General features: G+C 47.2%; 1 protein-coding gene and 1 long non-coding RNA gene across 3 annotated transcripts; one reads left to right on the forward strand and one right to left on the reverse strand.

Moving 5' to 3' along the window:
• Nucleotides 1–1,155: 1,155 nt before the first annotated feature.
• WHAMM (WASP homolog associated with actin, golgi membranes and microtubules) lies at nucleotides 1,156–21,177 on the reverse strand. Of its 2 annotated transcripts, none has more exons than XM_045899319.3 (10): nucleotides 20,489–21,177; nucleotides 18,990–19,163; nucleotides 16,263–16,413; nucleotides 14,512–14,681; nucleotides 13,513–13,678; nucleotides 10,418–10,518; nucleotides 8,967–9,053; nucleotides 8,624–8,719; nucleotides 4,288–4,759; nucleotides 1,156–1,991 (listed from the first exon to the last, which is right to left on the reverse strand). In XM_045899319.3, exons 1-10 carry the CDS (start codon nucleotides 21,074–21,076, stop codon nucleotides 1,687–1,689), a joined length of 2,310 nt encoding a protein of 769 aa, XP_045755275.1. In that variant the 5' UTR covers nucleotides 21,077–21,177; the 3' UTR covers nucleotides 1,156–1,686. The 2 variants fall into 2 exon arrangements, with proteins under 2 accessions (XP_045755275.1, XP_045755274.1); XM_045899318.3 differs by having other exon boundaries at nucleotides 10,331–10,518; nucleotides 20,489–21,176.
• On the forward strand, nucleotides 4,701–8,029 carry LOC123860844 (uncharacterized). The gene is made up of 3 exons (XR_006794879.3): nucleotides 4,701–4,834; nucleotides 6,293–6,435; nucleotides 7,296–8,029. It is a non-coding gene; the product is annotated as an uncharacterized LOC123860844 (long non-coding RNA).
• Nucleotides 21,178–21,373: the final 196 nt, after the last annotated feature.

Genomic DNA, 21,373 nt, shown 5'->3' on the forward strand with positions numbered 1-21,373 from the left:
GAGAGCAGGTTGGGACATTGGAAGTTAGGCAATGGGAGGGAACGCTCGTCCCTCTCCTTGGCTCTGAATTCCCTGAGGCCAGAGTCTGGGCTGAATTCAACACTTGGCTGGAAGAAGGGGGCGAAGGGGGAAATGAGGGGGAGGAGGCTCCAGAGAAAGGGAAGTTTTGATGCACAGAGCACAGTCTGGTGAGGAGGTTTAACTGGGAGAACTCTCTTTGGAAAAGAATCCTATTTCCGAAGGCTTCTTGTCTTTGGCAGCCCTTACAAAGCAGATTCTGAGAATTATCCATGCTTGAGTAAGTCTCAAGGTAGTGAAATTACAATGATTAAAATAAAAACAATACCAAACTGCAAAGTAAGCATAGGGAAGGCCAGCAAAGCTTTGGCTTTGCCATTTTTTAAAATACCAGTTTCTTTCCAGAGAAACGTGCTAAGCTTGGCCTGTGTGTGCTGGGGCAGGAGGCCTGAGGATTTGCCTCGGGTTTGGGACTGAGGGCCAGCAGGTGGCTGGCGGCTGGTGTCCCTGTGTGGCCGGAGGGGGAGCAGCAGAGCCTGGGCTGTGAGTGCAGAGCGCACACATTCACGCACTGGAGCTGGATTCGGGTTGGCCCCTCTTGAGGTCGGGGAAGGCAGGACACGGGACAGACCTGTGGGCGACCTGGCAGTGGCCACACATGGAGGTCGAGGCTGCAGCTGCCGAAGAAGGTGCCCAATCCCTTCCAGCGGAGGCCCCTCGGGCCTGACTCTATGAGGATGTATTAGTTAAGAAGAATCTGGAAGTGGGAGGGGTTTTGGTAAATAACTTTTCTTTGGAAACAAAGGAAGGTCGATGCATCTCGTTCTGTGGAAACCCAGGATGGCCAGGGCAAGGGTGAGGCTTCTGAGGTTAGTGGGGGTACTCTGGACAGTCTGAGAAATGAGCACGCTGCCTTGTGTTGACCCCTTCCCCTTCCTGAATTCAACACAAAGCAAGGAGGAAAGGTCCCAACATGAGACTTCAGATCCTGAGGGGAACATTATTCCCCCACCCTTAGTAACTGCTTAAACAAATATCTGAAATCTCGTTAAAAACTTTAAACCACCCCTGCCCCCGCCAGGCAGGGACAGCTGTGTTCGGATATTACGTTTCCTGTCCTCATGAGTGACACTGATCCTTTGTAAATAGTTCTTTATTATGAGTTTATATAGCGCTTGATACATAAAATATATTTTATTTAAAATAGTTCAACTATTTCCAGGCTGTAAGCAGCTTGTTCTGCTTCTTGCTAAAATCGTGTTCACATTCCAGCCCTCCGATGGGAGGAGACCACTACTCCACACAAACAGGAAGACCCAGTCAGTAGCTGAACGGCGTCCTTACCAGAGTTCTAGCAACTTCTTTTCGGAATAAGGGAATGATTCTAGATAATCCTCGGTGAAAAATAAATGCTATTCTCTTAGGCCAGTAATAACGTGGGTTCCTAGATCCCAACTCCAGTTTGGCATGTGGAAGTCACCTCCCCTCGACCTCCTGCCCTGATTGCAAGAGCCACGGCATTCCAGAAAAGCTGCAAACCTCACGCCAGGCCCTGTTCGGCTCTCGGGCTGTCACGTGGCTGGTGGCCCGTTCACAGACTTCTCGAGCACAGGTCTGGGCCTGCGGCACCTCATTCAAGCGCAGGGAGCCCGCGGCGGTGGAGAGGGCTCAGCGGTCCCACTCGTCGCCGGGACCCTGCTCCTCGCTGTCCTCCTCCTCCTCCTCCGAGTCGGCGGACACTCTCTTGATTCTTTGGAGTGCCGCCTTGATACTTCTCTCCAGGTCGCTGGTCGGCTTGTTGCTGGGGCTCAGGCCGAGGCCGGAGTGAACTTTCTTCAGCTTGACCCCCCGCCGTATGGCGGCCAGAAGCTGCTCATTGAAGGAGGCGTGGGGAGGGGTCAGAGCGGGCGCGTCCACCCTCTGCAGAGGGCTTGTGCCCCTCCTCTGGGAGGCCAACACTTCATCCATGGATCCTGAAACGGAGCAGACAGAGCAGGTCCGATCAGGAAACCGTACCATCTCCGCCCAAGATGCCAGGACGTTCAGTCACACCCCAGTCAATAACGCGATTTCAGCACATCGTCGTTCCATTACACAGATGCTTCGATTACCGGCCAGGAAGGCCAACCCCAGGCTCCGTGTGAGCGCAGGGTCATCCCTCCTGCCGCCCCCCGGCCGCCCCCCGGCCGCCCCGTCCTCGAAGCCGCAGCAGCTCGGAGGCACGGTCACGCACACGTGTCCTCACAACGGCTGCTTTTCAAGACACCGAGGTTATCTGTGTGCTCCTGAAGCCTGGGGGATCCCTGGGCTACGGATAATCTGACCCAGTGTGCGGGACGGCGGCAGGCAGGCTCTGGAAACTGTATCTCCTCCAGTCTGCTTCCTACTCTTCAGAAAATCTTTTCCTACCGGGCACCTGCCGTGTTTCTCTGACTTCACTCTTGGGTGTGTCGGTGGTGACTCGTTCTGTGACAGTGACAGGAGGAGGTTTGCACAGAGGCTGAAAGGAAGCTCATCCCTGACAGTGAGCCTGGAGGAGGCGGCGCTGGGACCTCTCCGCACGCACCGCCTTCGTTCCCCGCCCCGGGAGTTACCTGAGCCAACGGGCAGCTTCTACCTGGGAGTGTGCGAAATGCTGTCAAAACACAAATGAGATCAGAGTCTCAAGGCCTTGGTGAGAAGAAGCCATTTTTACTCAGGCACCTTGAGACCCCCGAGGGGGTAAAATCCGTGACCGCCTGCTGGAGATGGGGGCGGGGCTGTGGCCCCTAATGTAGAGATCTGGTGGGGGGGGTGTCCTGCAGAAGGAGGAGGAGTTCCTGGTTTGGGATGGAGAAGCCAGGCGAGGACTGACAAAATACTATTTCATTTTAGATTTAAATCCATGATAGTTCCCTTCCAGGAGTAAGAAGACCAAGTGTCACACCCTGGGGCATCTTCAGGGGTTAAGTCACATCTTCTGATTCTTTGCAGTGAAATGAGGCGCTATGCGTGCGCTGAGTAGGGCCTCCCGACACCGCATGTGCATTAGCCCTGAGCTGGGGTGAGCGCCCCCGCCCGAGGTCTGCCCACACCCAACCTGCAGGCTGAGGCGTGCATGCTCTTGCTCCTCATTCACACTATGTTGTTGCAAACCCCATGCAGGTGGGCCGGTTGCTCTCCATCTAAGAGTGTGGCCATTTTCGTTTGTACCTGCTTCTGGGTACGGTGACTGTGAATTCAGAATCACTGGAACCACAGTTTGGACCGGTTCTGTTTAGATGGTCCACACTGCCTACTGCAGCAGCCTTGCCCATCCTCAGTGGAGGCGCTCGGACACAGTCTTTGTAACGGAGGCCCACAGAATTCTGGGATTTATCTAACCTTCTCCCCCCTGCCCAAAGCAGCAGGCTCTGAGTCTGGGCAGAGGGATTTAAGCCAGTCCCCAAGAGTCAATGTATCAGCCATAATTAGAACTACAGGTCAGAGTGACAGCCCTTGTTCAACAAAGAATATTCATGTGTATTCAGTGTATCGTACTTGCAAAGGCAAAACGGGGTCTGCTGGTTTTTTTGACCACTTCATTTTAGAAAGATCTTCCAAAATACAGATTCTCAGTCTACCAGTCTGTAAGAACAGCCTTCTGTATTCTAATGTTCCTCGACAATAATTCCCAACCAATGTTCAGCTTAAGATGCAACAACTAAATTCTGTAAATGACTCAGAGATGCAACAGTAGGCTTAAGCAATACCGAGAAAAATCCCAGTGGCAGAAATCAAACGCATACTCGTGTCTTAAGAACCTGAAACGGGGGCGCCTGGGTGGCTCAGTTGGTTAAGCGACTGCCTTCGGCTCAGGTCATGATCCTGGAGTCCCGGGATCGAGTCCCACATCGGGCTCCCTGCTCGGCGGGGAGTCTGCTTCTCCCTCTGACCCTCCTCCCTCTCATGCTGTCTCTCATTCTCTCTCAAATAAATAAATAAAATCTTAAAAAAAAAAAAAGAACCTGAAACGGGGGATTCTTTAACAGCGACCCCAAGTCATGGGACCATTAAATGTACAGAGATTGTTTCCTCAAGATGAGTTAGTGTTAGCGTTTAGCAAACTCAGATTCAGCCTGTGCCAACTCTGCAATAAGAGAGCGATAACTTAAGGCAGCCAATGCTGGAGAATTTTAAGACTATAGAGAATTCTGCAAAAGATTTTGATTTAAGGGTGACTGCTCCTACAGCGAGAATGCTCCAGCCAGCCACTCGAGAACTGAGCGGGCACAGAACCCCAGCAGTTACCTGGGACTTCGAAACCGGCTGAGGAATAATGCACTCTTCCAGCGGACGGCTCAGACGATTCGCACACCAGGGGACGTGGCTCATCGGCTGTTACTAGAGTCCTCAAGTGTAAGTTCTGGCGATTCGTGGACGGAGAAAAAGAAAAGGGCCGAGCAGGGAAGGGCAGTGGGGGAGGGGGAGGCGGTGGGGGAGGGGGCGGGGGAGGGGGAGGCGGCGGTGACAGCTCCTCACTAGATCTGCAGTGTGTTTGATCACCAACAGCAACAGCGCTCTGGACAGTATTTCCAGAGCCGTGTGGATCCTCGGGGGTTTGCGCATTACTGACTTCAGAGAGGGGCACGCTTCGGGCCTCCCCAGAGGACGGATGGCTTCCGGCGGCCGGCGGAGAGGTCTGCGGGGAAGGCCCACGTGGCAGGCATGGAGCTGCAGGTTCTGAGCAAGGGGTCTTTAGTACAGACCCACCTGGACATCTCTGAAAAGGAAACACTGCTGTGAGAAACTTGCCACAGTGCAAACCGTCAGAATGCTCAGAATGCGGAAACGTGCTGTAAGTAAACGCCAACCCGCCTCTGCATGGATGGTTCTCATTTGCAATGTGGCTCCTTCTCACTCTGGACAGCCACCCTTGCTCCTAAATCTATTCCTAGGGAATAAGTATTCCTTTGATATATAATGCTTCCTCTGCAATAAAATAAATATATGAAAATATGTGCATATATAAAAACATTCAGTTTTAGTATAAAAATAACACTCGAAGTAACAATTGGAAGTTAGCTGAGAAAATGATGGTGAATCTATTTAAAATATTAGGAAGCAACGAAAAATCAAACAGTACACAAAGTGGGTGAAACATTCTTAAAAAATACAGATGATACAGTGTTACATTTATAACCATGTAAAACAACAGCTGTATGAAAAATTCCCCCCGAGTGGACCTCAAAGTGACAGGTGTAACATGTCTCTGCTCTTATTTTTAGGTTTAGAGTAGATTTTATAATTTAAAAATGTAAATTTATTTTTTTTTAATTTTATTTATTTGAGAGATCTAGAGAGCACAGCAGGGGGAGCGACAGAGGGAGAAGCAGGTTCCCCGCTGAGCAGAGAGCCCAACGCAGGGATCCCAGCACCCCAGGATCGTGACCTGAGCTGAAGGCAGACGCTTAACCGACTGAGCCACCCAGGTGCCCCTAAAAATATAAATTTACAACATTCTGGTCTCTTGGGTATTAACTTTGATAAAGAAAAACATAACCTTACCAAAAAAACGAATCTTGAGTGGTGGGAGGGTGGTCCCTAATGAAGGCATTAACTAGCCAATTGGAAACACATAAAATGTAAATACTACGTAGCCATTAGAATGACCTAGATTTATATATATTAACATGAATACATTTCAAAAATGTAATTTAAGGTGGAAAAAAACTGGCAGGGGCTGTATGTAATGTGATAATACTAATGTAAACTTAGTAGTAATATACCGCAAGTGTAATTCATGATAAAACAGAGTCGGGCATACCTTATCTTATTGCACTTTGCTTTAGTTCACTTTGCAAATACTGCATTTTTTTATAAATTGAAGGTATGTGGCATCCCTGTGTCAGACAAGTCTATCGGGGCCATTTTTCCAACAGCATTTGCTCACTTCATGTCTCTGTATCACATTTTGGCAATTCTTGCAACATTTCACATGTTTTCATCATTACGTTTGTTATGGTGATATGTGATCAGTGATCTTTGATGTTACTATTACATTTGTTTTGGGAGGGGCGCCTGGGTGGCTCAGTTGGTTAAGTGTCTGCCTTTGGCTCAGGTCATGATCTCAGGGTCCTGGGATCGAGCCCTGCACTGGGCTCCCTGCTCAGTGGGGAGTCTGCTTCTCCCTCTCCACAACTTGTGCTCTCGTGCTCTCTCCAGATAAATACAATCTTTAACAACGAACAACTGTTTTGGGACACCCAAACTGTGCCCGTGTAAGACAGTCAACTTCATCATGGTCTTGTTCTAGGAAACGGCCACAGCCCACCTTCAGCAGCCACCACCCTGAGCCGCCAGTGACCTGGAGGCAAGACCCTCCACCGGCAGAAAGACCACCACTAGCTGAAGGCTCAGACGATTGCATTTTGAGCAGTGAGGTACTTTTAAATGAAGGTATGTACATGGTGCTTTGCACACTTAACAGATGACAGTATAGTATAAACATCACTTTCATATGCGCTAGGATACCAAAAACTTCACTTGCCTCGCCTTCCTGGGGGGTCTGACCCCTGCACAGTCTCCCTCCCGCATTTCTCTGAGTCTTCCCACGGCAAACAGGAAAGCGCTGGCAGCAAGACCCAGACCTCACCAATGCAGTCAGTCGCTATCATGTAGTGACTATGTGACATAGACAGAACCGGGGTCCCGGAAACTCCAGGCCAGACTCCAGGGGTCGTCCAACCATCCTGATGGCAGGGATGCCCAACCCCGCAGGACCCCTTCCTCGGCATCCCTGCAGCTGCAAGTCGCTGTGACTCTGGCCTGTTGAGTTCTGCCTTGCGTTGCTGGGAAGTCTGTCTCCCCGGGGCTCACCCAAGACCAATTCAGCCCTTGACCTCCTAGCAGCCCCTCAGATATTTAAAAACAGCCTGTCTGGGCTCAGCAAGTATCACGTATCGCATGATTCACTTCCGGTGTTCTGCTTCTACTTCCTTCCTTCCAAATGTGCTCGAGTTGGCTTTGTCCCCAGTGAGGGGGCGCTTCTTGGCAAACATGGGACCCCCTCATTCCGGAAGCGGCTTCCGTTTGTGCATCTTACAAAGCACGGGCTTTCCCGCAGCTCCACCACAGTGACTGGTGGAAGGCTGAAGGGAACTAAATGCTCAAGCTTCTTTCCCCTGCGTTGAGACCCCACGCACTCTACACCCCTGTCCACCACCCTCTGGAGAAGGATGCACCTCCAAGGACCAAAAAACCTGCACGTTAGACCAACGTGAGGTCAGTGGGTTTGATATTTTCACTCCCTGTTCCAGTCTGTTGAGAGCGTAGGTCCGGTCACCCTCCATCAGTCTACGCCTCCCATCTCCACATGTGAAAAGTGGTCATTGATCAGCCAGTTTGAGGCTAAAGAGCCGGCCTTGCACCCCCAGATCCGTCCTCCATCCTGACTGCACCCCATTCACCAGCACCCTCCAGTAAGAGCTGACCGACCGGTCGTCCTGCACACATTTGCTTGGTTTTCATCTGGTTTTTACACGGCATCCCTCCTCCTCGGTCTTCCCACTTCCAGAGGTGCGGTCTGGGCATTCGTGACTTTCAGAAGCTCCCCAGCTGATTCTGATGTGCTGCTCGGGCAGGAGAAGGCATACAAGCCTAAGCCAAGTGTAGCCGCTCGGGGCCGCAGGGTTAAGAAGTACATGAGAATGAATGTACATGTAGCACTGGGCCGGTATACAGTAGGTGCTCATTAATGATCAGAGTAGTAAGCACATCAGAAACGAGTTGAAGTCAGTGTGTCCTGACTTATCACTCCAGTGGCCCCTTTTCTTGTTGGCATCCCAGCACACCCTCAGTACCTTATTCGAGAATTTTGTCTGGGTGCGGGTGAGCTCTCCTTTTGGGGGCAGCTACAGACTTGGGTCTTCGTGAAGGTGTGTGTTGTAGATGTGTGATGAGGACGGATTTATGTTTTATCCGTTTATATTAAACAATGTTTAACACCATTTTTAAATAAGTAGCTATTTACTTTCCTTTTCAACCTATTCAGCTTTCCACAGAGCACTTTACTGTGTCACTGTGCTCTCTTGACTGCATTTTAGAGAATTCTTTATTCCAAGTGAGGAAAAAGCGAGTTAAAGTTGAGGCCAGTTTACCTGTTCTCAATTTTTCTGGCTGGGCAACACCACGGTGGGCAGAGTCCGCACCACTGGGGCAGGAGGGGAGAGCAAGAACCCTGGTGCACAGCGCGTCAAAAACTGCTTCATATTCTAATATTTTCGGGGCACCTGGGGGGCTCAGCCGTTCAGCGTCTGCCTTCGGCTCACGTCGTGATCTCAGGGTCCCGGGATCGAGCCCCGCATCGGGCTCCCTGCTCCGCGGGGGGCCGCTCCACCCTCTCCCTCTGCCCCTCCCTCCAGTTGTGTGTGTGTGCTCGCTCACTCTCTCTCAAATAAATAAAAATCTTTTAAAAAATATTCTAATATTTTTGTTTTTTATTTCTACACTAAAAATAATGGCGTTTGGGGGACATTTTGTGTTCCAAATAATCTGTTCGTAATACTTGACACTCTTCTCCCAGCATGGGTGATCTTCATTTATTTCTCCAGAAAATGCAGGTGAGGTGACTATTTCTAGAACTTACCTCTTTAAATGCTCTCAACCGCTGGAGTGTTTTTTTGCGTTCCTGGTTTATCCATTCTCTTTTCTTTTGCTCCTCTTCTTTCATCTTGTCTCTTTTCTGTATTTAAAGAAACATATGTTTGTACATTTCTCAAAGTAGAAGTCTTGAGAAAGAAAGGGTCCGTGACCTGACGCTGGCGCCTGCCCCCGCCCGACTCCCGTGCCCCCTCCGCAGGCTGCAGGGCTACACTGCAAGCTCCCCAGGAACAAGCCTGCCCCCATGCAGGGCAGGGGAGTTCCACTGTCCAGATTTAAGCCAGTGTGTCACGTGAGGCAAACAAGACATGTTCTCTTCAACCACTTACCACCTGGATACTGTGATGCTGATGAAAATGTTTCCTACTGTCTTCAGCCAACTGCAGTCGGAGCCGATGATTCTCTTTGCACTGATCCTGGGGGAACAAGACAAGTCACCTGCACGTTGTGTTACCGTGGGCTCTAGCAGAGCAGTTCAGCAGAAGGAGGCACTGTGTGCTGTCATGTGAGGTATTCATTCTCAGGAGTTTCTGGCGTGGCTCCGGGGTCCCGCCTCCCCTCAGTCACGGGGCCCTTGCTGACAGGCTATTTACGGGGATCGACGGCACCCGGTGGTAAGGACCACAGCTGATTCAGTGCCGTGAAAGATGGAAAAGCAAAGCCCCCAAGTGGAAATGAGGGGACACACAGGCATCCCCTGTGCTGAAATGGCATGTGTCCTAAGAATCTGTTTCCATGTGATTGTTTTAAACACATCTCCCCATAATATTACAACAGTAATTACATTTCCGAACATACCTACACAACCATATCCAACCCACAAATACCTAGAAAATTATATTAAAAACTGTGGTTTAGGGCGCCTGGGTGGCTCAGTCGTTTAGCGTCTGCCTTCGGCTCAGGTCATGATCCCAGTGTCCTGGGATCGAGCCCCACGTAGGGCTCCCTGCTCAGCGGGAGGCCTGCTTCTCCCTCTCCCGCTCCCCCTGCTTGTGTTCCCTCTCTCGCTGTGTCTCTCTCTGTCAAAAAAGAAATAAAAATCTTAAAAAAAAAAAAACCAAACAAACTATATTTTAACTGTGTTGAATCATTCTTGGTATATTACCTTTTATGTAATCATGGAGTTTTTAAAAATTAAGAAAAAATCACTCCCAAATATAAGGATTGATATGAGCTGAATACTCTTTTTTTAGATTTAAAAAAAAATTTTTTTAAGTCCTCTCTACACCCAACATGGGCCTCAAACTCACAACTCCAAGATCAAGAGTTGCATGCTCCACTGACTGAGCCAGCCAGGCGCCTCGTTATTTCTAATATTCTATAATCAATAATTTACAATAGAATAAATCTTAGAATGTACTATAGCTGATTATTAGACGTTTCTACCTACCATGATCTTTAAAATACCTGTGTATACAGCAGGCATTCGACAAAACAGTTGTTGAATGGATTAATCAAAATCTAAAGATTATGGTAAATGCTTAGACCCAAAAGAAACAGAATCCTTTAAAAAAAAACGTAAATATATTTGTAGCCACTGATAGCTATATAAACACACAAGAAGTTAATCGCCGTATTGGTAGAAAGCCTGCCTTTCAATATTTGTATTGAAAAATGCAAGTATTTTCAATACTTTATTTTCCATAGGAGTTGTCCTGGATGGGGAAGGAAAGAGGGCGGGCAGGCCGCCTACCTGCCTGTTCCTGAGACGGGCTCTCCGGGCGCAGAGCCCGCCCCGCTGGGACTCCAGACGCTGGTACTGCCGGCTCAGCTCTCTCACCTGCACGGCCCTGTCCCCCGGCAGCCCCGGCACGCCATCCAGGGCTCCCAGCTCCTCTGGACTTTCACACGGGTCGTAATAGACAACTTCCTCCTCTTTATCTAGAAACATATTGATGACGTTCTTAAAACATGGTTGGGTATAAAAAAATAACACATAAAAATACTTTAAATGTAAGAAAGAGGACTTGTAACCCTACCACCCAGGGAGAGCCACAATTAACGTATACACAGCCACACATTATCAGTAACACAGACTAAGAAGACACTTTCCATGTGATGGAAATAGAATTTTAATGGCAACACAGTATTATCTAATTTGAGCATTCTGTATTGTTAGAATATTCCAGGGTTCCATTATTATCAATTTCACGGTGATGAACATCTGAACATAAAATTGTGTACATTTTTTTTTTTAAAGATTTTGTTTATTTATTTGACAGCGAGAGACACAGTGAGAGACAGAACACAAGCAGGGGGAGTGGGAGAGGGAGAAGCAGGCTTCCTGCTGAGCAGGGAACCCGATGTGGGGCTCGATCCCAGGACCCTGGGATCATGACCTGAGCCGAAGGCAGACGCTTAACGACTGAGCCACCCAGGTGCCCCGACGTTTTTATTTTTTAAAGATTTTATTTATTTATTTGACAGAGACACAGCGAGAGAGGGAACACAAGCAGGGGGAGTGGGAGAGGGAGAAGCAGACTCCCTGCCGAGCAGGGAGCCTTACCTGGGACTCGATCCCAGGACCCTGGGATCATGACCTGAGCCGAAGGCAGTCGCTTAACGACTGAGCCACCCAGGTGCCCCCTGCATACATTTTTACTACTTCTTTAGAAGATGAATGTCAAGGCTCTTGATAATCAGCATTCAGTGGCCCTCCAGAAAGGCAACCTACATTCTACCAACAGTGTGGCGTTAAGATGCCTTAAAGATATTAAATCTTGATTACATACATATTTTTAAAAGTACATGCTGCTTGTAACAAATCCCAGCCCTACAGAACTGAATAAAACAGAAAGTGGAATTTTCTTCTTCCTTTCCCAAACCTTTGGAATCCCATTCCTGGAGGAGAACATTATGAACGATTTGGCATGCATCTTTCTGGATTAACTTTTTAAATAGGATTTTCCCCTAAATATGTAAAATACTTATAACCTGAAATTACTGTAAAGTTTTTTGAATACCTAGGATTAAATTAAATGTTTAGATTCAGTATGAAGAAAATCATTATGCTTGGAGGAACCTGAGGGGGAAAAAAAGCCTTGAGTAAAAGGATACATGATCTTGGATGGGAAGATTCAAAATTGCAAAGATGATTTCCCAAATTAATCTCTAATTTTAAGCATAATCCCAATAAAAATTCCAAGGAGTTCTGGTTTTGGGGGTTTTTGTTTTGTTTTGTTTTTTCACCAAAAAACCAGATTTTTTTTTGGTTTGGAACTTGCCAAAATGATTCTAAAGTTCGTCTGGAAGAATAAAGGAGTGAGAAGAGTCAGAAAACCTCAGGAAAAGCAGAGTACTGAGGGGGAGGTACTTGTCCAGACACTAAAATGTACATCCAAGTACAATGATAAGAACGTATGGGACCAGCACCGGAAGCCACTCATGAACTAGCGAAAAGAATAATGCATAATCAGATAAAAATAAATGTAATAATTCTGGATATGAGATAGGAAGCCAGTCAAAGCACTTGGGGAAAATGTTTTCAAAATCAGTGACTGGGACTACCTAGCAATTTCGGGGGTAGGTTAGATTCCTACCTCACATCAAAATTAATTTAACCTGGATTAAAGAGCTAAGTGTTTTGTGTTTTTTTTTAAATCACAAACATACTGAAAGAAAACATCAGTAAAATGTTGATAAGTTTGGGGATGAGGAGCACTTCACCAGGTGTAACAACAAACACAGAAAGCAGATGGGACTTCCTAAAAATGAAGTATTTCTGCAAGGCAAGAAAAAGCAAATGACGGGGAGAAATTCTTTGCAACCCAGGACAGATAATAGAGTAATAGCCTCAGTATGGAAAGGGAACATTCCAAAGAAAAATGGGCAAATACCATGGATAGACAGTTAATAAAAGAAATACAGACGGCCAGTAAACATGCAAAATCATGCCTGCCATGCTTGTGATTAAATACATGAAAAGTAGAGGATGTCATTGTTTTCAATCAAGTAGGCAAGAACTTAATGGCGTAAGTGTGGGGAAACAGTCATCATCTGCCGCGACTGTCTTTTTGCACAACCTCAGTCTAGAAGGCCGTTATGTAGTTTGGAATTTGGGAATCAGAAGATAACAGAGGTGAGGAAAAAATGTGCATCGGATGATTATTGTAGCGTTAGCAGGTATGTGTGAACATGCGAAGTCTGCACTGTCCATGACCCAATGATTCCACCTTTGGAAATTTATTCCAAGTAAATAATCTTGGGCACCTGGCTGGTTCAGTCGGTTAAGTGTCTGCCTTCAGCTCAGGTCATGATGCCAGGGTCCTGGGATCAGGCTTCCTGCTCGGCGGGGAGTCTGCTTCTCCCTCTCCCTCTGCCTGCTACTCCCCCTGCTTGTGCTCTTTCTCACGCTCTCGCTCAAATAAATAAATTAAAAAAAACAAAAATCTCTCCTACACGCAAGGATGTGTAAAGGAAGGTTCTTCACCACACTGTCGTTTGCAATAGTGAAAGACTGAAAATCATGGTATATCTGTATAATCGAATACTGTGAAGCCATTAAAATGTCTGATATTTTTCTTACTTAAATGGAAAGGTGGTTATTATGTATTAAATGAGGTTACTAGACAGGATATACAGTTTTGGTTTAAAAATTGATATTTACTTATGTGTATCAGTATACAAACGAGGCTCCCCAGCACACTGTTCTCACTCCATATCTGTAGGTGATGGAACTGGGAATAACCGTTTTCCTTTCTTTGTTTTGTTGTGTGTTTAACTATGAATATATCACTGGAATAACAAAAATGCTAAAAGGAAACTTTAGGAAATTTCAGTAGATGTTTTAACCAACTTATAAGAATAATGTGGCCTCTATTTCCTTGAAGGTGTGATTTAGACATTTTAACATATACGTTTAAATATAAATCTTACCTTTTATAAGCCTTTTAATTGAGTCCAACTGCGTTATAAGCAGTATTTCTTCATATTTTAATATCTCGAATTTAACCTCATACAGTTCTAATTGGACTTCATAATATTGTATTTCTAATTCATCTACAACATCTATATTTTTTTCTTGTTCTGGAAGATCTTCCATCTTGTTTTCATGAAAAAAGTAAGAGTAAGTTAAAATAATTAGTACTCTGAAAGCTAATGTTAGATACATTTGGACAATTTTCTATTCTCTGCTTAGGACCAAATAGAAAGCGGACAGAGAAGAAACATTTTTCCATTTTAAGTAACAAAACAAAAATGCCTTATTCAATGCTTGTTACAACTACTTTAACTTACCCTTGAAACCTATGAAAACATTTAGGTTTAGAGAAAAATCAATGGCAGTGAGGCATTTGCAGTGTTTCCTGCTTCAAACTCTTAACATTACAGGAAGAAATTTAAGTGGCTGTGATCCTAGGATGAAGGACCTCTCGAGTTGTGCTGAAACACTGCTTGATTGATTGAAGTGTATTACCCACTTCAGTACTGAGCTCAGTGTTATTACCAGGAACATCTTACAACAGAATGTTTCCAAAGCATCTTGACCAAAAGGAAGCTTTATGGCCAACCTTCCACAGTCTAAATTCTCAGCTAGTAAAAGATGTTGGAATGAGTAAAGCAAGAAAGGTCTCTTAACTGTGCTTGGAAAGAAAGGTGCTACCTACAAATGTAGGGTTTTCCCTCCCTTTCTCTCTCTCTCGTGTGTGTGTGCACATGCATGTGCATGAGGTGGGGGTAGGAAGCAGAGGGAGAAGGAATCTTAAGCAGGCTCCATGACCAGCATGGAGCCCGACATGGGGCTTGATCCCAAGACTCTGAGATCACAACCTGAGCCGAAATCAAGAATCAGACACTCAACCCACTGAGCTACCCACGTGCCCTAAAAGTATGTGTGTGGTTTTTTTTTCATCCAAGTTTCATTTATCTTTGTCTTACCTTTCTCTGAATTTCAGCTCTTTTGTGATTTAAACACAACTCTCTGGCTCTCATGAGCTGCAGAGTCTCTCGGGCTACCATCTGCTTGAGTTTTTCTAACCTGGGAGTTGCTGTGGCCCAGGCAGCCTGGCCAAATCTCTTCTTGTCCTGTTCCATTTGTTTCTGCATTCCTGTTGGATTGTAATTAATAAAATAAAACATGATTACAACTCATTGAAAAGGGAAAAAATTTATCCCGAGCTAATTATTTGTTTACTGCCTTCCACATTACTTGCAAAACATCCTTTCTAAAAGAAAAACTGTTTTATTTTAATGATTTTTTATTGTCGCAAAAATAATACATGGACATCAGTATAAAAATTTTAGATACTTTGGGGAACCTGGCTGGCTCAGTCAGTGGAGCGTGGGAATCTTGCTCTTGGGGTTGTGAGTTCGAGCCCCACATTGGGTGTAGAGAATACTTAAAAATAAAATCTTTACAAAAAATTTTAGATACTTCATTTAAAAAAATAATAATAAATCATGAATCTCATCTACTTGAGGCGATGTTTCTTACATTTTGGTGCATATACACTGAGACTGTTTCTACGTCAAGCTAGACAGACAGTTTGAACCAAAAACAAAAAATAAACAAAAAACCACATAAGGGGCGCCTGGGTGGCCCAGTTGGTTGAGTGTCTGCCTTCAGCTCGGGTCACAATCCCGGGGTCCTGGGTATTGAGTTCCACATTGTACTCCCTGCTCAGCGGGGGGTCTGCTTCTCCCTCTGCCCCTCTCCCTGCTTGTGCTCTCACTCAAATAGATGAATAAAATCTTAAAAAAAAAAACAAAAAACCCACAAAATCATCACTCTTCTTTGTAGCTTATTTATTTCACTTACTGTATTGTGGAACTCTCACCATTTATAAAAACAGATACAGAGAATCACACTTCATAGCCACATGATGTTTCACTTTATGAATGGAACTTAACAAACTGACAGACATTAGGTTTCCTGTTTGGGGTCATCATCTACCATGACTGACTTACTCCAACAGACAGAAGTTCTTCGCCGGTCCCACTCACCCCTGCCTGTCTGCGGCATTCTCTCACACCTCGTGCCCCTTCCCCTTCTGTCTCCAGCCCCCAGGCCTTCCTTAAGTTCCTCACACTCACCAAGCTCCCTCCAGCCATAGAACTTGGTGAGTGCCGTTTCTTCTGCCTGGAACACTCTTCCCTCACTTTTTTTTTTTTCTAAAGATTTTATTTATTTATTTGACAGAGACACAGCGAAAGAGGGAACACAAGCAGAGGGAGTGGGAGAGGGAGAAGCAGGCTTCCCGCAGAGCAGGGAGCCCGATGCGGGGCTCGACCCCAGGACGCTGGGATCATGACCTGAGCCGAAGGCAGATGCTTAATGACTGAGCCACTCAGGCACCCCTCTCTTCCCTCACTTTGATGCTCTCTCAACTCCCACTGACCCTTCAGAGATCGGTCAGGCCCACTCCCCAGAGGCTTTCACTGACCTAGGGGGCTCTCAGAGCCCCCTACTTCTCTTCTCCATGTGGCCGGCTGCTACTGCCATCTTTCATGTGTTTGAAGGAATACATAAGATCTCTCTCCCCTCACCAGACTGTACAGTGTCTGTTAATGCTTATCCTCACACTGAATCCCTAGCTCCTGGGAAACACAGTGCCTCGTGGTCAAGAGGCACTCAAATGTTTGTTGTATAAAATGAAAATGACGCACATCTTAGTATAGAATTTTGTTACCTGCTAACGCTTTTACTGTTTCTTTAAAATAATTCACTGTAATGTCCTGAATAGAGACTATAGCTTCTTCAGCCTGTCTGGTCCATTCTTTGGCTTCCTTCTGCAAGGCAACTATCCTCTTAGGACCCAAATCATCCTCATCCAAGGATTTCTACAAAAGAAGGGAAAATTGTATTAGTAAGAGAGAATAGTAATGCAGAGCCACAGGAAATTGAAAGGAAATTGGTTATATGGATTATTTCAACTACTTTTATTCTTTTTTTTTTTTAAAGATTTTATTTTTATTTATTTATTTGAGAGAGAGAGAGAGAGAAATAGCATGAGAGGGGCTAGGGTCAGAGGGAGAAGCAGGCTCCCCGCTGAGCCGGGAGCCTGATGCGGGACTTGATCCCAGGACTCCGGGATCATGACCTGAGCCGAAGGCAGTCGCCCAACCAACTGAGCCACCCAGGTGCCCTCAACTACTTTTATTCTTAAGATTTTATTTATTTGAGAGAGAGAGAGGAGAGAGCACGAGAGGGGAAAGGGTCAGAGAGAGAAGCAGACTCCCTGCTGAGCAGGGAGCCTGATGCGGGACTCAATCCCAGGACCCTGGGATCATGACCTGAGCTGAAGGCAGACGACCAACCGACTGAGCCACCCAGGTGCCCCTCAACTACTTTTATTACTACTACTTAGTTAATTAAATTTCGTTTATTCAGCAATTCCTTACTGAGTATGAATGAGGCTCTAAGCTAGGCACCACCTGGAAGACAAAGGAATACTCTGGGGCATGACGAAAAATAAAAACCTACTTTCACTTTGCATTACTAGAATAACATTTTCGAGACAGGAATGCTTTCAAGTTATGTTTCTCTATTAATATGTAAGTGTTTAGGGGTGCCCGGCTGGCTCAGTTGGTGGAGTGTGAGACTCTTGATCTTGGGGTTGTGAGTTCAAGCCCCACGTTGGGTGTAGAGATTACGTTAAAAATAAAAAAATTTAGAAAAAACCCGCAATTGTTTAAAGGACAACTGTGTCATTAAACATTGAGCACAGGGCCTGGTACACAGCGTTCAAGTGTTAGCTGTTGCTACAGTTTCTTTTAGGGATGTGGCAGGAAGCTTTTTCAATACAGTAATTCTCCGAAGGGCAAAAATAATACAATAACCTAAAAGACAGTAAAATCTATACATTGATAATTACAACATATGCTAGTAGTCATTTAGCATCCAATTCTTCTACAAAGCTATTAATATAAGAAATACCTACAGGTTAGCCATCAGGATAATGTAAATCAAAACTACAAGACGCCACTTCACATCCACTAGGATGGCTAAAACCAAAAAGACAGACAATAACAAGTGTTGACAACAATGTGGACAAACCGGAACCCTCATTTACTGCTGGTAGGAACGTAAAATGGCACGTTTGCACTGGAAAACAGTCTCACGGTTCTTTGGAAGGGCTAAATATAGTTACCACATGACCCAGCAATTCCACTGCTAGGTATATACATCCAAGAGAAATGAAAACATATGTCCACACAGAAACTTGTACACAGATGTTCACAGCAGCATTATTCCTAATAGTCAAAAAGTGAAAACAACCTAAATGTCCATGAAACAACCCAAATGTCCATCAGCTGCTAAGTGGTTAAGTAAAATGTGCGATATCCATATAGTGAATACTGTAAGACCATAGAAAGAAAGGAAGTTGTGGTACACCCTGCAGCATGGATGGACCTGGAAAATGTTATGCGACATGAAAAGAGCCAGACACAAAGGACCACATCTTGTATGATCCCATACAAGATGAAATGCCCAGAAGCAGAAAGTAAACTGGTGGTCACCTAGGGTCGGAGGGGGAATGGGGTTTCTTTTGGGGGTGATGAAAACGTTCTGGAGCTAGAGAGTGGTGATAGTTGCTCAAATGAATATACTAAAAACCACTGAATTGTACGCCTTAAACAGGCGAATGGTATGGTCTGTGAATTATATCTCAGTGAAGCTGTTAAAGAAAAAAAAATACATAGGAAGAAAAGACTATCCAAATAATAAACTTTCAGAATAACAAGCAGAACAACTTTCTCTGGAAATTTAAGTGGCAAACAGGATACAATTTCTACAGTAGGATAGCTTGGCAGGGACCATGAGTACCTGTGTGGAAGGCTGGCCCAGTGCAGGGGGGCAGAAATCAAGAGATCTCTCTAATGTCTTCTGATTCCAGCTGGTTGAGACCCAGGGAAGCTATTTAACGTCTCTGGGCTCTAGGTTCCTTTGTAACACTGACAGGAGAATGCCTATTCTAACTAGGGTCACTGGGTTGTTCCATAGCTCAAGGAAATAAGAGCGATGGCAACATTTACTAAAGCTTAAATTACTGAATTATGATCCAGGGCCTTGCTATTTATATTTTCATCCTGTTTCTTAGAAATTCTGCATATGTCCTTAGAGGCTGAAAATAGGCTAAAGTAAATAAGCATCACATCAAAAACAAGTCATCAGCAAAGAACGTGTTTAACCCTTGGAAAGCTGCAGAAATCTTAATGTATTGAGATGCCCAATGTAAAATGCCTTCATTTTAAAATTAGTTTTTAAAAAATAAATTCAGTATATATATATCCTACCATCCAAACAGAAGGGTGAACCCAAGGTGCAAACACAGACCAAATCTTAAATGGGACTAAAGAAATAATATGTGACAAATAGTAAATTTGATAAAATAAAAAATATAAAGAAAACATACCCAAATACCAAGCTTACATAAAGTTGCAACTTCTCTCATATCCCTAAATGGCTTCAGCAAATACTGGAAGAACATAGTTGCCCCAGTAACTAATTCCTGGTATGCTTCATCTTCCTCTCGATAAACATTCATTAGTGCTACCATGGTGTGGGCTTTATCGTGCCCCTGAAGAACCTAGAAGACAGAATGTAAGTAGAGCTCAAGTAAGGACAGATTTATAAGATCACACCAAACAAATAAAACTAAAGAAACTTTAATGCCCTAAACTTTAATATTTAAAATACTGATTAAATTTAAAAATGCTATTGTCCTCCAACCAAAAGGCTCAATAAAACAAGAATGGTTAAATTAGGGCGCCTGGGTGGCTCAGTCGTTAAGCGTCTGCCTTCGGCTCAGGTCATGATCCCAGGGTCCTGGGATCGAATCCCACATCGGGCTCCCTCCTCGGGGGGAAGCCTGCTTCTCCCTCCCCCCCTCCTGCTACTTGTGTTCCTGCTCTCGCTATCTCTGTCTCTGTCAAATAAATAAATAAAATCTTTAAAAAAAAAAAAAAAGAATGGTTAAATTAAATCATGGTATATCCATGGCAGAATGTTATTGCTGTAATCATTCAACGGTGTGACACCCCTAACAAACTCCTTTTATAAAGCCATTTTAATTTAAAAAGCTCATTCTAGATGCAGCTTAAGGAGATGTAATTTAAGATTTTGAAACGTGGCTGAATTCTTCTCCCGCACCCCGCCCCCCTTCCTCAAAAGAATGCACAGAAAAATCATCCAGATTAAGAAGGGCCTACAATGAGAATGCGCAAGCTAGAAGACATGTGCAGGGTGTTAGAGCACTAAATCTTGGCCACGCGTAGTAAATTGTGGATGCACACGCCGTATTTTTTCTCCCAAACCCTTCCGTGAACTTGCGTCCCCCCTCCCCTCAAATTCTCTAAGTCTATCACTCCAACCGTGAATTGTTCGGCGTCCCCCCATGACCTCTTTTAAGCTTAAAACTGCCTTCCTGCTGCTATTCCAAATCGGTAAGCAAAGCTCACTCCCGGCGGCCTTCCATCTGGCCGAGTCTGCGTCGCCTTTCCAAACCTTTCCCCTAGGGGCCCCTTCACCTTCTAAAGCAGTGGTCCCCACTGCTCCCGTCCCCGCATTCGCAGAACCGGGAAGTGTTTACATCTAGTCTGAGTTGCTTCCCACATGCGCCACAGCTGCTTCCGGTTCTGCTTCCGCTGCTCTCTGGCCGAGCCCGGCAGGACAGCCGCCTGGGCCGCCGTCTTCAGAGAAGGGGGTCGGGCAGGCTCCAGACGGAGAATGCACGCCCTCCCCTGCGTCCCCAGCTCCCGCACAGGGCACAGGCCCCTGTCCCTCCCCGTCCGCGCCCACCGACCCCTGGCCCGCCGGCAGCCCGGCGCTCGAGCCCCGCCCCCCGCCCGCCACACCGCGCCCGCAGCCCCGCGGCGGCCCGGGCCGAGCCGGGCGGGCGCGGCCGGCGCGTACCTGGCGCAGCCGCGCGCCCGCCGCCGTCCACCGCGCGCGCAGGGCCCGCTCCCGGAAGTCGCGCGGGCTCTCGCAGTCGGGCGCGCCGCCGCCGGCCGGGAAGAGCGCGTCGCGCACCGCCGCGCCGCCGCAGCCGCTCGCCGCGTCGCCCAGGTAGCGCTCCAGGCGCCCGCACAGCTCCTGCAGCGCCGCGTCCCCGAGGCCCGCGCGCGCCGGCCGCACCAGCGCCCACAGCCCGAGCCCCAGGCCCCAGGCCCCGCCGGCGCGCGCCTCCAGCTCCGGCGGCAGCGGCGGGAGGCAGCTCTCCAGCGGCGGCCAGAGCGCCGCCAGCTGCCGGTGCGCGCCGCGGAGCCCGGCGGCAGACAGCAGGCCTGCCCAGCTGGGAGCGGGCGCGGCCGGCTCGGGCTCGGGCCGGCTCCCCCCGCGCCGCCGCCGCTGCGCCGTGCGGTCGTGACAGGTCACCGCGAACTTGCCCTCCGCATCGTTCCAGGCCACGAGGAAGCGCAGCTGGTGCCGCTCGGGCTCGGCGAAGAGGTCCTCGCGGACCGGCACCCAGCCCTCCAAGCTGTCGGGCTGCTCGTCCTCCATGGCCTGCGGCTCAGCGGCCCGCGGACCTGGCTCGCGCGCTCCTGGCCTCCCCGCACGCGCAGGGGCCGGGCGCGGACCGCGACATTCTGGCTGGAAGGCGCTCGCGTCAGCGCCTGTCGGGCTCGCCCCGCCCCCGGCGCCTCTGATTGGCTGCCGGCCGTGGGCGGGTTCTCGGCAGCCAATGAGAAGGTCAGAAGTCTGTCCCCGCCCGGGCCCTGGGAAGCAGTCCTTGTCGCAGCCCTGCCCCTGAGCCGGGGAACTTCCACTCTTGCCTCACCTTTCCCACCTTTGTAGCTA

Source organism: Mirounga angustirostris, unplaced genomic scaffold (genome assembly GCF_029215605.1).
Source record: "Mirounga angustirostris isolate CCGP_5_RB_7025 unplaced genomic scaffold, mMirAng1.0.hap1 SCAF_9, whole genome shotgun sequence".
Lineage (NCBI taxonomy): Eukaryota > Metazoa > Chordata > Mammalia > Carnivora > Phocidae > Mirounga > Mirounga angustirostris.